The sequence below is a fragment of the Pocillopora verrucosa genome, chromosome 7, assembly GCF_036669915.1.
Source record: "Pocillopora verrucosa isolate sample1 chromosome 7, ASM3666991v2, whole genome shotgun sequence".
Taxonomy (NCBI): Eukaryota; Metazoa; Cnidaria; class Anthozoa; order Scleractinia; family Pocilloporidae; genus Pocillopora; species Pocillopora verrucosa.
The window spans coordinates 18216830-18232787 of record NC_089318.1 but is presented as its reverse complement, the minus strand read 5'-3'; the positions used below and the strand labels follow the sequence as shown (position 1 = coordinate 18232787).

At 38.0% G+C, this 15958-nt stretch overlaps 2 protein-coding genes across 2 annotated transcripts; one reads left to right on the top strand and one right to left on the bottom strand.

Moving 5' to 3' along the window:
* The first annotated feature begins 244 nt into the window (after nt 1-244).
* Nucleotides 245-4586, top strand: LOC131799835 (peptidyl-prolyl cis-trans isomerase FKBP2-like). The gene is made up of 6 exons (XM_066170333.1): nt 245-525; nt 1431-1521; nt 2259-2280; nt 3125-3171; nt 3425-3460; nt 4437-4586. The coding sequence occupies exons 1-6, from the start codon at nt 355-357 to the stop codon at nt 4496-4498; spliced, it is 429 nt and encodes a 142-aa protein (XP_066026430.1). The 5' UTR covers nt 245-354; the 3' UTR covers nt 4499-4586.
* Nucleotides 4587-5942: 1356 nt separating this feature from the next.
* Nucleotides 5943-13120, bottom strand: LOC131799836 (tetratricopeptide repeat protein 28-like). Its single transcript, XM_066170332.1, has 5 exons — nt 12963-13120; nt 11752-11829; nt 11190-11257; nt 6411-10283; nt 5943-6091 (listed from the first exon to the last, which is right to left on the bottom strand). Exons 3-4 carry the CDS (start codon nt 11199-11201, stop codon nt 6423-6425), a joined length of 3873 nt encoding a protein of 1290 aa, XP_066026429.1. The 5' UTR covers nt 11202-11257; nt 11752-11829; nt 12963-13120; the 3' UTR covers nt 5943-6091; nt 6411-6422.
* Between the last annotated feature and the right edge of the window lie 2838 nt (nt 13121-15958).

Genomic DNA, 15958 nt, shown 5'->3' with positions numbered 1-15958 from the left:
CATTCCATGACTGAGTTTTCTAATTTACATTGCCAAAGAAAGATGGTGAGAACAAGCTTGTCAACCAAACCGAATTCTTGATTAAGATCGGCCATCTTGATCATAAAATGTTCTGATTCTTTTAGAATGTCTGCGTTCTATCTCGGCCACTGAACAGTTAAAGCAAACAACCCTCGCCTCACCCCTGTCTCTTTAATTTCTTTGAGATTATAGTAGTGCCCAGATCACCCCCGCTTTTAGCGCCTTCAGTCCACTTGCATGAGAGTTCCTCTTCGAGAACGAGTCCATTCTCGCGGCGATAATTTCTCCTCTCTTCTTGTTGAAGCTAGTTTTTTTGTCATTTAAACTGATAGAATGCGTATTCTCTGTGGAATTATAGCGGCGTTGATGATTCTTATCTTGTCGAATCAAGCGCACGCTGCGGACAAGAAAGACTCAAAAAAGTTGCAGATCGGCGTAAAGAAAAGGGTAGCAGACTGCAAAACGAGATCCAAGAGCGGTGATACACTCCACATGCACTACACTGTGAGTTAGAATATTTGCTGTATCGAATAATCTTTTTATATTGTGACCAAATGATTCTACGTTTGTACTTGTTGTTGAACTGCATTTTGAGATCTTGTGATTTATTTCTTGGCACGCACGTGTGACGTGTTATTTCCCCATTCATAATAGTAGACGGTGACAAACATCTGATCTCTCACAACACTAACAATAGATCATCAAAAGTGTGGGTTATGAGAATAAAGAGATTTATCAAGCAAAGTTAATTTTCTTGATATATATACAACCAAACTGTTGCTTAAAAAGGTTATATGTATATATTCATATATTCATCAGGAGTCACAGTGATGTACAAAATGAATGAATCATATGGCAGCGTAAGGGAAATTTGCATTTTCATGTTGGTTTGATTCTTGGCTGGTTTAAAAGGCGCAGATAGATAAAATATATGCCAGGCATAAATTGACTTCACTAATTTAACAGCAGTATGTTTCACTTTATTTTCAAGAGTGACACACTTAATATTGTGAACTTTTACTCCTTTTTTTGTTGAATAGACTTCTGTCAAACAGGCATAACAGACAGGGTCTTGTTTCTGCTTGCATGGTTCATTTACAGGGTATTTAAAGATATTCATTAAGAGATAATTTGATGCAATGTTTCCTCCTCAACTGCTTGTGGGAAAATGGTTTGCTCTGGTAACATGACTTGTAAACCTATCATAATGAAGGGATTTTAATGACCTGCGGGTAATTTTAAATTGAACTCAATCAGCTGATACAGAATTTTTCAAATTTTTTCCATTCATAACCCAAAATTATTTAATTTGAATTAGCTGCAAGAGAAAGGTCACAACTTGAAAAGGTTTCCTTCAAACTTGAGTTATGTTGATTTGTTCTGTATGTTTTCATTTATTTGATTTTTAGGGTACTCTGAAAGATGGGACACAATTTGACAGCAGTATCCCTCGAGGAGAACCATTCGTGTTTACATTAGGAGTGGGACAAGTTATCAAAGGTGGATACTTGTGATATAGCATGCATGACTATGTGCAAAACAGGCTGATATTTGTAGTTTGCCGTGATATTATGCATTTAAGCAAGTGATTGCACTTTCTACTGGTTTAGCAATGAATTGGCCCATGTGGGAAGTGGGAAGAAGGCAAGAAACATTTGGACATCACAAGCTAATGGGGATCTATTGCTTTAATTTATAAACAAGCATTGGGTTTGTTGGTTTGATAAACTTTAGGTTTCTGAACGATTAGAATTAACTTAGTGCCTCAGTTATCTTATGGTTTCTTTATGATATTGAATATTTTCTGTATAACTGTGCCTCATTGGATGTTTTGGTGGGTAAATCGCTTAGGTTTTTACTAGATATGCCTTATTCTGACAAGCCAGTAGGGCAAGTCAAAATACAAACAGTAAGTAAAAAATATTCAGTGATGCTGCACACCAAACATCTCATATGTTACTTGTTACCCAACTGTTTATTTTATAGTCATTTGTTATAAGACAGGGAAAACAAAGCAAATAGAGGAGTGGTTTGGGACAGGTCTTGCAATGTTCTTGTTGGATTACTTTACAAAATAACCAACTGTCCAAACAGCTGTGCAATTTCACATGATATTTGTACTCAATTTGTGCATTATTTGTACTCTCTGAGAGCAGTTGAATAATAATGTAAGATATTTGGTGTATATTAGAAGTGTTTTTACTATTTAATAAGTAATGATTTAATTTTTATTACAGGATGGGATCAAGGACTATTAAAGTAAGTTACAACTATAGACCACTCATCATTTGTTTCTAAGTCTTATTTATACACAATAAATTCCTCTCTCCACATTACTTACATTTTCAAACTACTTCCTCAAACTTTTTCAGAACTGTACAGAACTGTACAAAAAAAAGTAAACTGTGAAAAGCAAGCTTTTGAACTTTGTCATTCCCCTAGGGGGTCTATAAAATTGACATTTTTTTGCTCTCTCTACTAAGACTAAGGCTGAAGAGAACCTGAACAGTTATTGATAAACTGGCTTCGAACCATTCTGCAAATGTGGAACTAGCAGCAACATAAAATTCTTTTTACTTGGTTTAGCCTGTTCAATTACTTATGGGTATTAAATTACAAAACATTAAAATCAACCTCTTTGGAAGTGTTTTTTTATGCAATCTTGAAAAGCATCAGTTGATTAGTTGATGACTTGAAATACAGTTATTGCTAAAATTTCAAAAACTGAAAAAAATGGGTTGTCATTTGATTTGGTATTGTTTTAGCCTACAAAGTATAATCTTACACTGTTAAATGGGCACTTGATTAGTACAGCAACTAACAATGGCCAATGAAAAAGAGATTCAAGAGAATAGGGTGAGCTGGGAAGAGCTGAGGAGGAAAGAGAAGAATAGGCAACAGTGACGTTCTCTTGTTATGATCATATGTGTCTTAGGGTATGATGGGGACAGGCTGACTGACATATGGTATAGTTCCTATAGTTCTTTTTGGTGTCCAGCTACCAGCTTTTCTGTTTTAACATTTTGCTGTTACTTATTCAAGGTATTAATAAACTTCATGTTGTTATTGTTGATTGAAACTTTTTTTTTCGTGTTGTTTTTAGTATGTGTGAAGGAGAAAAGAGGAAACTTGTAATTCCATCAGACCTTGGTAAGTCCCTGCTCTGATATTTAAGTATATAATTTATGTCCAATGCAGTGAGTAAGAATTGTTGCCAGTAGATACTAGTAGGATTGATAATGGGGCAACTTACCTTGCTTGAAATGCAAGCTTATGTAGATATAATTTATCTGTTACATACCAGCAAGCTGAATTATGCAAGAATTCTACCAGTCATATTCTTATTAAAATAATTTTCAGCTGTTTTTGCTATACTAAGAGGAATTTTCTTTCTTTTGTGCAGGTTATGGGGACAGAGGAGCTCCCCCTAAGATCCCAGGTGAGTAAACAGCTTGTGGTCAACAGAGACAATGCTGAGTCAGAGCATTACATGAACACCGAAGATATTGATACCAACCTCTGAAATTGTGAAATCTGGAAAGATTTGATTTTGAAGCATGGCGTCAAAGCCACCCCACCCACTTCCCCCACAGATTTGTTCATCAACACTCTGCTAGTCTCTCCTCACAGCCTGAAGTTTGCACATAATCTGACAAAAAAGGAAAAACCACAAAACTACAACTATCTTATTTAAGGAATTATTTTTAAGTATTAATTGCTCACAATTCATATTGTCTACACTCTTAAACTATGTATTTAACCTAAGGTCACCTGAGAAATTTGAAGTAACCATGACAATGCAAAACACAGGGCAACAAACCAAGTGGTCTATGAGCAATTGTAAAGTGGCAAATAAAAATCCCTTAACACTTTGACCCCTAGAAGTTACCAGCAGCTAATATCTCCCTTTAGTATATACCACACAGGTGAATAGTACTTTTCACACGCACTGATTGGCTATTTGGAAGTGAATAGCAAGTACTAATCACCTTCCAGCAGCCGATGACACAGCACGTCAAGAGTTTAATTTCTGACCATTTTTTGGTATATTGAAAGAAACAAACTAAATTTTTGGTATCTGTGTGGTACCTGCTGAAACAATTATTTGCATCCACTTTTGTGAATAATTGTATAATAATATCAACCCCGAGTCAGACATTAAGGTCACAAGAATAAAGGAAATCACCAACTAAAGAAGCTCTTGATTGTTACACAAAACTTTTCCTTTTAACGCCCAAGGAAATGTAGAGTGAACAGTGTGGAAAATACCCATACTGATGTTAGGCCAGTTAAGGTGTAAGGGGTTCTTTCCTTGTGGGATACATGAAGGGCTTCTTCAATCATATTCCGGCATGAACTTTTTTCCTCAAAACGCAACTTAAAATGAATGTACGCCAATTATTTTATATTTTCAGGGGGCGCTACATTGGTATTTGAGGTTGAGCTGTTGAAGATAGAGCGAAAAACAGAATTGTAATCAGATCTTGAACACCATATAGCGTGAAGGAAATCTTTTGATGTCAGAACTTTTTGAAAATAAAACTGTCTTTAAGAAAATCATAGAATACTTTCTGTTCATGTTAATTACGCTTCATGTTTATTTTTTTTATTTAGATTTCCGGGAAAGGATGGTTTTTGATTAACGAGAAAAGTGTTCTTTGATTTTGTGGTTAGAAAGTTATCGGTTTTTGGGCATATCTCTAGCACAGGATATGTCCCCGCATTTCAAATTTGAATTTCTCCCACGTGCTCTTCAAATAGACTTCCTGTTGACGTTTTTGAGTCATGGGTTTGGATTGCGATGAGTTTCCTTAAAGGAACCGATCACACCCGAAGACTTCCTACTACAAGTAATGAGAATTTGGCGCAATCATTAAAGCGTGGTGTTGTCAAGTGCCTTAACAAGCGCCTTTGCAAGCGTCTTGACCAGCGCCTTTATAACCATGTCCTGGAGGGGCTCCTAATGACTGTTCAATCTTAAAATATCCATTTAGCGATTAGAACCCCTAGCCGAGTCTACATGCAAAATTTGAGCCAAATCAGTGAACCTGCTTGTCCGACCAGCCTCTCAGTTTGCAATTGGAAAATTCGCTTAAACAGAGTGTTCATGAACACTTTATAGCGTTCAAACGCATAGGAAAAATCTGTCGTAGTATCGGTAATACTAGGATTAAATACAGGTCTTAAAAAATTGTGCCATTTTAATTCCAACAAATCTGATGTTCTTGACACGAACTAATTATAACTAGGTCTAATTCCTCCAAAAGTTAATTAAAATTTCCATTCGACTGAAACTAAGATAATCGAACAATCAAACGACCAATTATTTTTCAAGTTGTATGGAAATCTTTACAAAAACATATGGCTTTAATAGCTTTATGTAAACCTTAAGGCAAAAACCGATTGAAAAAATCTGATGTTCGTGACACAAGAACTAATTATAACTAGAAAAAATTCCTCCAAAAGTTAATTGAAATTTCCATTCGACTGTAACTAAGCTAATTTAACAATCAAACGACCAAACGGCCAATTATTTTTCAACGTCTATGGAAATATTTACACACGCATATGGCTGCAATACTTTATATAAACCTTAAGGCAAAAACCGATTGAGAAAAAAAAATTGCAAAAACATTTTGGGAATACGTTTTCAAGGTGTTTCAACTTGAACGTAAATATAACACCTAAAACTTGTTTACAGATAACAACCTCGTTCATTTTAGATAAAAAAAATGTGATGATGATTTCAATACATCACTAATTTAAAAGAATTACTTTTAAGCTAGTTCGAACAGTTCATTAAAAATAAAAAAATGCAAAGTCTTTTTTCTTCTGCGTGTCCAAAATCCTAAGAGCATTTAAGACGTGGAGAATCAACTTTTGCAAAAACAGAGATCCATATGGGCTCTTGAAGGCTCTTTCGCTTCTCCTGCTCTCAGTAGAGGACTCTTACAGAGATTTTATAGGTAGCCTTGTGGTTTCTGCTCCAAATATGAACGCTTGCGGGCAACTTTTTACTTTCTTGGGTTCTGTCTTTTCTATGATACAGCTCCAATTCTCACTGCCTTAACTGAAAAGTAAAAAAAATTATAATTCAGGGAGAATCGTTGAGATCATCTAAAATTTTTCATTCGGCCTTACTACATGAAACGATAAACTGCCCAACAATTATTATAGCAGAAAACTGTTTTTTACTCCTATCAAATTTTCTAAGAAAAAGTCTGTGCCCACTCAATTAAAAAGCATCTCAATTTATTCGGGAAAAAAAGAAACTCCCAAACTTTACACAGCAAGATAAAAAAAAAAAAGCATATACGATCAAATATGTATCTATAATTTGGATTTAAAGTTACTTTGTAGTTCATAAATGTTATGAAAAGAATAATTACATGGATCAGCAACTAGATGTCGTTGAAATCAAGTGTGACGTCATCACCAATGAGTACAAATGGTGCCCAGTACTTCACCTCCTTGAAGGTTTCGGATTTTCTCAAACACTTCATGGCCTGATTGAGAGCTTCACTTGCCTTCTTGCCTTTAGCAAGTGCATCGTAGAAGAAACTCATGAACTCCAGGGTTCCTTCGTCTGCAATCGCCCACAGGGTTACCACAACAGCTCTAGCGCCAGCACCCAAGAATGCTCGGGCGATGCCAACCACACCCTCGGCCATGACCTCCCCACGAGCACTGTGACAACAGCTTAGAACAACCAGTCGCGCCCGCAGCCCAGCCTCCATGACATCTTTCATCGTCAGTAGATAGTCCTTCTCTTGAGGTTGAGGGGTTTCTCTTGTGGTGTTTGGTGCCAGGATAACTTCACCAGTTTCCATTTTACCATGTGCTGCTATGTGTACTAAAGCCACTGATGAGAGTCGTTTTAACACTTCATCTTTTGTTGCCATTTCTCCAATGAGGGGGGAAATACTGAGGATTCGTCCAATCATCTCCGCCTCTTTCCTTGCTCCCGGAAGTTGTACCAACCGTCTTCCTTGATAGATGATCTCTTCAAAACATGGGTCGCCAACAAGCAATGCACCGCTCTTCATGTGAAATTCAGCTGGGCAATCATTGATCAGTTGTAAGGTCGTCAGGGACGGAAGCACGCGGATTCTGAATAAATCACTCAGATAAGTTGACTTCGAGTCCTCCAATGCTGCATAAGGCACAAGACAAAATGGTCCCTCAGGAACAACCGTAAGCTCGTTTCCTTCGATCAGATCAGCAATAGGAGTAACGATGATGTCATAAAGCTTCTGTAGAGCACTTAATTGCGAGTTCCTTACATCAATTTGAATCATGTCATTCGCTGCTTCCTCCGCTTTCAGCGAGTCATGGGAAGGATTTTCGTATTTAACAGCATCTCTTGAATCGATCTCCTTCAAGGCAGTTCTGTTCAGTTGCTGGATGAAAACTTCCAATTCCCTCTGATACTTATAATTGTTGACATGTACCTTTCTCAACTGGACATTATCGTCGCTAAGGAAAACCCAGTAGTAGACGCACGGTCCACTGATAGCTATGAAAACTGTACCTAATGGAACAAAACTCAGGGTAAGGAACGAGACGCTGTTCCTTGAAGAATCTCGGGGCTGATATTTTGCTTCTAGCAGATCTTTTAGAGCTTGAGCACGTCCTTTTTCTGCGGCAAGAAGAGCGTTGACAAATTCATTTTGAACTAGGTTTATACGCCACAAGCCTGTGTATGCACTTTTATGCAGATTACGATAAGAAATCTTCCACTGATCGTTGAATCGCAGACCGGCCCTGATACTATCAAACCCCTCTACAGAAGAGTGAAAGCAGTCAGAAGCCCTCTTGAGATTTCCTTCGCGCTCAAAACAACTTCCAAGAGAACAGAGTGAGGATGCCTCTCCGGCCTTGTCTCCCACTTCCTTCGCAATTTCTAGATCACGTTGATGGTAATCGATTGCTGTTTTGAACTGTCCCAGACGACCATAAGAGCAGCCGAGATTGCCATAACTCTTTCCCTCTCCGGCCTTGTCTCCCACTTCTTTAGCAATTTCTAGATGACGTTGATGGTAATCGATTGCTGTTTTGAACTGTCCTAGACTATGATAAGCGCAGCCGAGATTGCCATAACTCCTTCCCTCTCCGGCCTTGTCTCCCACTTCTTTAGAAATTTCTAGAACACGTTGATGGTAATCGATTGCTGTTTTGAACTGTCCTAGACCAAGATAAGCGCGGCCGAGATTGTTATAACTGTTTCCCTCTCCGACCTTGTGTCCCACTTCTTTAGCAATTTCTAGATGACGTTGATGGTAATCGATTGCTGTTTTGAACTGTCCTAGACTATCATAAGCGCAGCCGAGATTGGCATAACTCATTCCCTCTCCGGCCTTGTGTCCCACTTCTTTAGCAATTTCTAGATGACGTTGATGGTAATCGATTGCTGTTTTGAACTGTCCTAGACTATCATAAGCGCAGCCAAGATTGCCATAACTTTTTCCCTCTTCGGCCTTGTCTCCCAATTCTTTAGCAATTTCTAGATCACGTTGATGGTAATCGATTGCTGTTTTGAACTGTCCTAGATCACGATAAGCGCAGCCGAGATTGCCATAACTATTTCCCTCTTCGGCCTTGTCTCCCACTTCCTTTGCAATTTCTAGATGACGTTGATGGTAATCGATTGCTGTTTTGAACTGTCCTAGATCACGATAAGCGCAGCCGAGGATGGCATAACTCTTTCCCTCTCCGGCCTTGTCTCCCACTTCTTTAGCAATTTCTAGTTGACGTTGATGGTAATCAATTGCTGTTTTGAACTGTCCTAGAACACAATAAGCGCAGCCGAGATTGCCATAACTGTTTCCCTCTCCGGCCTTGTCTCCCACTTCTTTAGCAGTTTCTAGATGACGTTTATGGTAATCGATTGCTGTTTTGAACTGTCCTAGACCACAATAAGCGCAGCCGAGATGGCCATAACTCTTTCCCTCTTCGGCCTTGTTTCCCACTTCTTTAGCAATTTCTAGTTGACGTTGATGGTAATCGATTGCTGTTTTGAACTGTCCTAGACCACAATAAGCGCAGCCGAGATTGCCATAACTGTTTCCCTCTCCGGCCTTGTCTCCCACTTCTTTAGCAGTTTCTAGATGACGTTTATGGTAATCGATTGCTGTTTTGAACTGTCTTAGACCACAATAAGTGCAGCCGAGATGGCCATAACTCTTTCCCTCTCCGGCCTTGTCTCCCACTTCTTTAGCAATTTCTAGATGAAGTTGATGGTAATCGATTGCTGTTTTGAACTGTCCTAGACCACGATAAGCGCAGCCGAGATTGGCATAACTGTTTCCCTCTCCAGCCTTGTCTCCCACTTCTTTAGCAATTTCTAGATGACGTTGATGGTAATCGATTGCTGTTTTGAACTGTCCTAGACTATCATAAGCGCAGCCGAGATTGCCATAACTCTTTCCCTCTCCGGCCTTGTCTCCCACTTCTTTAGCAATGTCTAGATGACGTTGATGGTAATCGATTGCTGTTTTGAACTGTCCTAGACTTTGATAAGCGCAGCCGAGATTGGCATAACTCTTTCCCTCTCCGGCCTTGTCTCCCACTTCTTTAGCAATTTCTAGATGACGTTGATGGTAATCGATTGCTGTTTTGAACTGTCCTAGACCAAGATAAGCGCAGCCGAGATTGGCATAACTGTTCCCCTCTCCGGCCTTGTCTCCCACTTCTTTAGCAATTTCTAGATGACGTTGATGATAATCGATTGCTGTTTTGAACTGTCCTAGACTATCATAAGCGCAGCCGAGATTGCCATAACTCCTTCCTTCTCCGGCCTTGTCTCCCACTTCTTTAGCAATGTCTAGATCACGTTGATGGTAATCGATTGCTGTTTTGAACTGTCCTTGACTATGATAAGCGCAGCCGAGATTGGCATAACTCTTTCCCTCTCCGGCCTTGTCTCTCACTTCTTTAGCAATTTCTAGATGACGTTGATGGTAATCGATTGCTGTTTTGAACTGTCCTAGACAAAGATAAGCGCAGCCGAGATTGGCATAACTGTTTCCCTCTCCGGCCTTGTCTCCCATTTCTTTAGCAATTTCTAGATCACGTTGATGGTAATCGATTGCTGTTTTGAACTGTCCTTGATTAAAATGAGCTATTCCTAGAAGGTTACAACGGATTCCCTCTTCGGTCTTTTCTCTGTCTACTTTGGCATTTTCCATAATACACTCGTGGCTCTCTATTAATGTTTGAGATTTGCTCAGTAAGTGAAGCAGAGGTTTGTTATCCTTCTCAATCTTATATGGGTTAAGAATAAATAACTTATGAGTGGATGTGTACAAATTTCAATAAAAATAAAAATATTAGAGGTACAATTCTATAGGTTGAGACATTTCATGTATGTGAATCGCTGAGAAAATAAGTATGTCAGTCAAATCCTAGAACCTTACATTTAAAATTTGCATTTTTACATTAACTGAAATGATACTGATTCTAATTTTGAAACAATGGCTGAAATATTTCCAGATTGTGAATCAAAGAAAAGCTTCAAGAATTTATAGAAAATGCAGCAAATGTAAACACCAAAAAAAAAAAAACTTTATGTGGCCAACAGTTCGGACGACGCGGGCTGAAGAAAAACGGATCCGTCTGGATATTATGAACTTCGAAGCCAAGGAAATTTATGTGAATCTGAAGAAGTTTTTATCTCAGAAAGAATGACGACTCGGATTATAAGTCAGACAGTTTGGGGCTAATGTCAGCGTCACTGGACGTTCTTTTAATGGAAGCTCGTGGTATTTTGCAGAATTTTGGAACATCGCTCTCGCGGTGTTTTTCTCAAACACCCCTAAAAAACATGCGCTATTCCCTAAACAAACCTTAGAAAAGGACATACCTGTCGAAAGTGGATTTCTTTTGACGATTTCCTAATTTAAATATTTTCTTACCAGAGTGAATATTAATATAAGTGTTAACAAGCTCACTAGGCGTAATCATTGTTTGGTTTGGGCGTCCTGCTGATATTCTTAGAGAGACACTGATGAGGGGCGTTCTGCGAATTAGATAAAATTCCCGTTCTGTCAAATGAAATGTTTTGGAATAACTGAAAATATTTTAGTTTATTTTAACTGCTCAGCTTGGTGTTAGTGAACACTGCTTGCATTTCTTTGCGTATAACGTTTGAAACACTCGTTAAAGGATACGGCCAATCCCATATGTAGCCAGCTCCTTGCTTCTTTGTACAAGCAAAGCTCCACGCAAGCACTGGCGGCTGAGAAGGTAATGACGTGAGGTATCTAATTAATTACTATCCACATATAAAAGTAGCCAGAAAATCGTCTCACACCCCATTCACATGAGCAAAACATTTTTAGTCAAACCGGGTTTAACTGAATGAAAACCAGAAAGAGAGGACTGAAAAACTGAATTTTCCACAGAATTTATACAATCGCTTATTTGCATTTTCAATATGTTATATGTGAAGTCGACTAACATCAGTTTATACTAATTCTATGAAGAAAAAATTTAAACTGTATTTAACAAAACGACTTCAAACATGTTTAATCTTTGGTTTAAATGAACCATTACTGGTTTAATTTTCATTTATAGCTCACTGACCTTAACTTGCACTTTTTATCTACATAGCAAACATTCACGGGCCAGTTATTGTTGATACCCGAGGTACAGTCAGCTGCCGTAATCCATACAATTCTCTTGAAGAAACCACAGAAAAGTGGTTTGATGAATTTTGACTGCAACACCCACCTTTCTTAATAGCTTTGATTAAATTGGGTTCCAACTGAACAGAAACTGTTGCATCATTGAGACATTCTTCGTAGTTTCCTAAGGAATTCAGGAACTAAGTGTCAGTCGTCATCACGTGCCAATTTACGTATTCGTCTTTATACCTGTCCTAGACTTGGCCTTAGTTAAAACCAGGAGAAAATCATTTTATCAGGTAAAATTGGGGGAGACAAGGTTCACATTTTGACCCAGATTTGACCCAGATTTAAGAGAATGTGGTCAAACACCTTCGTTTTTCGGCTCTTGTCCTTTAGATATTTTAAAGTTGGCAACTGAGTTTGATCACAAGAAACTCACAGATTTCATCTTAGGGCAATTCTCCTCATATTGATTTTTAGTTTGTGGTTTACTTATCAAAGAAGCAGCTCTACGCTTCCTTGGTATCATATTAGTCCATCGCTGGAGTTGCCTTCTCATGCTGAATAAGCCGACGCATACCCGAATTTCCTGAGAGCTGTATTACAAATTATTTCAATTCTCCTTAGGGAACGATGTGTTTCGAAAAAAGTATTGTTCTTTGCAACCTTGACGACAATATATAAAAAAGAGTAGATTACTCGGATCTGGGAATTTCGGTTTTTCTAAAGCTTCTCTTCGCTTTAGACTGTATGACCCTGTAAGCGCTTTGACCATATTTGATTGTTTTTCCAGGCATCTTTTGAGAGGATTCCTTGCTTTTTTCTCTATAAAATTCGACTTTTGAAAAAAGTGATTGATTCTTAAGTTATCAGATGGCCGAGCCATTATTTCGGCAGTCGAGTCAGCAGAATATGAGTCACAACGACTGGCGAGGGAGGACATGACGTCACGTAAGAGGATTACCAACTTGATTTAAGGATACGCGGGAATTTTTCGATATTCTTATTGGTTGCTTTGCAATTTATTTGGAAACTATGCCTATCATAATTTACGGTAAGAATATCTCACAATTGCGATGAAACTTTGCTTGAGAATTACATCCTAATGGAGAATTTTCACGTGTGTGATCGACATAAAATATTCAAGTTGCCAGTTTCATTTCAATATTCAGGCGACAAATGATGCAAAAAATGGCAGGGAAGACAGCAGGCGAGGAGAAAATCCTGTTTAAAATGGGTGCAGAATGTACATTCATTATCTTCACTGAGTACGTTCCATGAGGAATTTAGTAGTTCCTTTAAGAAGATTCTTACCCAAATGGAAATGAGCCGCTGCTCTGTTGCTATAAAGCTTGGCGTTCAGCCGTATATCTTCGCAGTTCACTTGAAGACCTTCCGAGTAGGAGTTTATCGCGTTTTGATGTTCTCCCTGTCTGTATTCTTTGTTACCTTCCTCGAGACATACTTTTGCTATATCTGGAAACACACCGGTTTAACATTAATGATTTCATTTTAACAAGGTTTCATTTTCATGTTGTTAGATCCCCTTTCTAATTCCTATCCTTTACAGGCCTTTCATTCTTTTCAAACAGTCGGTTACTGTATACATGGGCCCGCCGACCACAAACCCTCACCCCAATGATATCCTAAACCAAACCGTTAACTCTAAGTGATGTTTTGAATCACTTAAAATAGTCTCCAGACCAATGAAATTCGGAAACTCTGGCCATATATGGTGTGGTGTGTTCGAAGGAACGCAGAATCAGATAAAACTTTTTGCAAACGTTATTGTCCATTTGATTTCCACGATCAGTCTCCTCTCGACCTTAGTTGCAAATGGTTTATCCCAAAGGTTTTTCAATTGTATCAGGATACATTTAGCAATAGTAGTGATTCATAATTTATAAAACAACTACAAAGATTACATGATGTAAATAGGAAACATTCTGGAAATTTTCTTTGATTTTGATTCAAATCTATCCCTCATACTGAGTACGATACTAATTTTTTCATCACATTTTTCTTTTATTTTTTCGCGGTAATAGATTTAATGATGATTTTCATTCCATGTATATGTAGACAATTGTACACCTCGCACCTACAGCTTGTTCGTGACCCACGCAGCAATAAAATTCAGTGTTTCTCTGGTGATAAAGTTTGAAATTCGAACATATAGTTTCTGTTTCAAAAGTTATTCACAGAATAGGTAACAAACTTTAATGAAAATGTGCCTAATTAAAAACCATACCGAGGCGTCTTTTAAAGAATCTAATTTCTCACCTCTTAATGGATCATCGTATACCTCCAGTTTGGTGTCATTTGATGTCACTTGACTTTCGTTTGTCCCTGAAATTCAATCATTTGATAAACATTATTACTATTGCCAGAGAAAACGGCAAAAATATGAAAAATAAAACTTTATTAAAATGAATTATTATGGGTAAAAATTCATTTATAGTCCATGCGAATTGCTCTAATTATGAAGACCGAGTTTGAAAAGCGCTTGCTGAAAACTGATGTTCAGATCCTTTTTTCCGTGATGTCAACGGCCATTTTGAATCGTTATGCGGATTACCGCTGTACTTGCCGCTCTTGATAATACCCACTAAAGATGTACTTAACTATTCCACCACTAAACATTACAACTGCTTCAAAATGACCATGTAGCTGCCATTTTCTATTGCTCTCTCTCACCTGTGACCCGAATCTCATTGTTCAAATCCAGTTCTTCTCCCGTTGTCGGAAGTTTACTCTCCGCCATAGCTAGAAATAAAATAGAATAGAATTTTACTGCGCTGGGAAACATCCTCACGAAACAAAAAAGGATACTAAAATGAAAATTACCCAAAAAGAAAGGCGGAGACCAACTCGTCTCTGATACTTAGATAAAACGAAAGAGTGAGAATTTCAAAGTTTTCTCCGTCATGCTATTGTGATAAGATTTTGTTTATAAAATTCCCCACCCTCTGGATACCGACAGCAATATAATGCCTGTGAGTTTCCCGTGAAACGGGGTTGTTGAATCTTCGAATTGTATGGCGCATTTTACAAACTCAAAACGCAGTCAAGGGTTTGCACAACTGTCTCGAGTTCTTCCAAAATCCCGCAACCTAATATGCAAAGAAGCGCGTTTACATCGATTATCCAACCAATTAGAGCGAGAGAAAGATTTCATTTGGTTTATGTATTTTCTTGCGAATTTTCCATAGCTCTCGTGAATCAGAGTTTTCAGTGCGTTTTTCCAATGTGTGAAAAAGGCTCCACCGAATAAAATATTCCACAAATATTCTTCTAAAGAGAGCTAAGTAATCATGAATGACCGAAAGCCACTAACCCGTGACAAAATTTGTTTTGAGAAAAGTCTTCCTTTTTCATTTCTTATTTATTATGATCCAGAATTTTCTGAATAAGATGGTATTTTAGGAGCTGTATATTTATCTTTGCATCGGCCTTCTGGCTATCGAGAACAATAATCTGCTCACACATCAAAAGCAAGTGGAGAACCGAGCGCTGGTTCTCGCATCTTGTAGGCCATTGAGAGACTTTGCTGCCAGATTATAGGAGCATTTGAAACCGAAATAAAACTGAAAAAACCTTTAGATATCACAAAACTATGGAGAAATTAAAAAATATCTGTAAATGCATTGCTGACATAAAAGAATCTGTTGCTGTATAATTTTAAAGGGGATGTAAGGAAATTTCTCTTGTTAGACAGGCGTGGTATTCTCCGTGTCCTTCAGAGCAGGATTCTACGCAACCTTTAGCATTTTCTGAACCTGAATGTTTACCTTCTGAAGTAAACACATGAGCTAATGTAGTTCGTCATTGCGCAAAGAGAATTCCCGCCAAAACCGAATTCTGACCGAATCGCGAAATACAACAGATCACCTTTTGAATGAGTTGTTTAAATTGTTGAAGAAAAAAATAATAGTATTTTTTGAGGAAGTCGAACGATGTTTGCAAAGCTTCCAAAAAAAAATAAATAAATAAATAGATAAATAGTAACGCTGACGAAGTTTTATTTTCATACATGATCAAGAATTCGTAATAATTAAAATGTTTGGGGTTAAATTTTTCATTTTTATGTCACCTCGCTCTTTATCACGTTACTCCAATTTCTCGTCCTTTTTTGTTCTTTTCATGTGGTGTAACCCACGAGCGAACAAGATTAAGGCGAATCCAGCTGTGTTCTGATCAGCTACCCGAGAGGGTGTGATGTGCTCTCTCAGAATTTCCCACATTGAAGTCGAAAAAAAGAAATGATGTGCTTGTAGCCGGTTCATCACTTTGTAATTTCTTAACCAGAAATT

Excerpts from the sequence above, each read along its gene's own strand:
- LOC131799835 (XM_066170333.1), top strand. The coding sequence starts at position 355 with ATGCGTATTCTCTGTGGAATTATAGCGGCGTTGATGATTCTTATCTTG. Across the intron at positions 2,281-3,124 it reads TGGGATCAAGGACTATTAAA|TATGTGTGAAGGAGAAAAGA; the intron begins GTAAGTTACAAC and ends TGTTGTTTTTAG. Across the intron at positions 3,172-3,424 it reads TGTAATTCCATCAGACCTTG|GTTATGGGGACAGAGGAGCT; the intron begins GTAAGTCCCTGC and ends TCTTTTGTGCAG.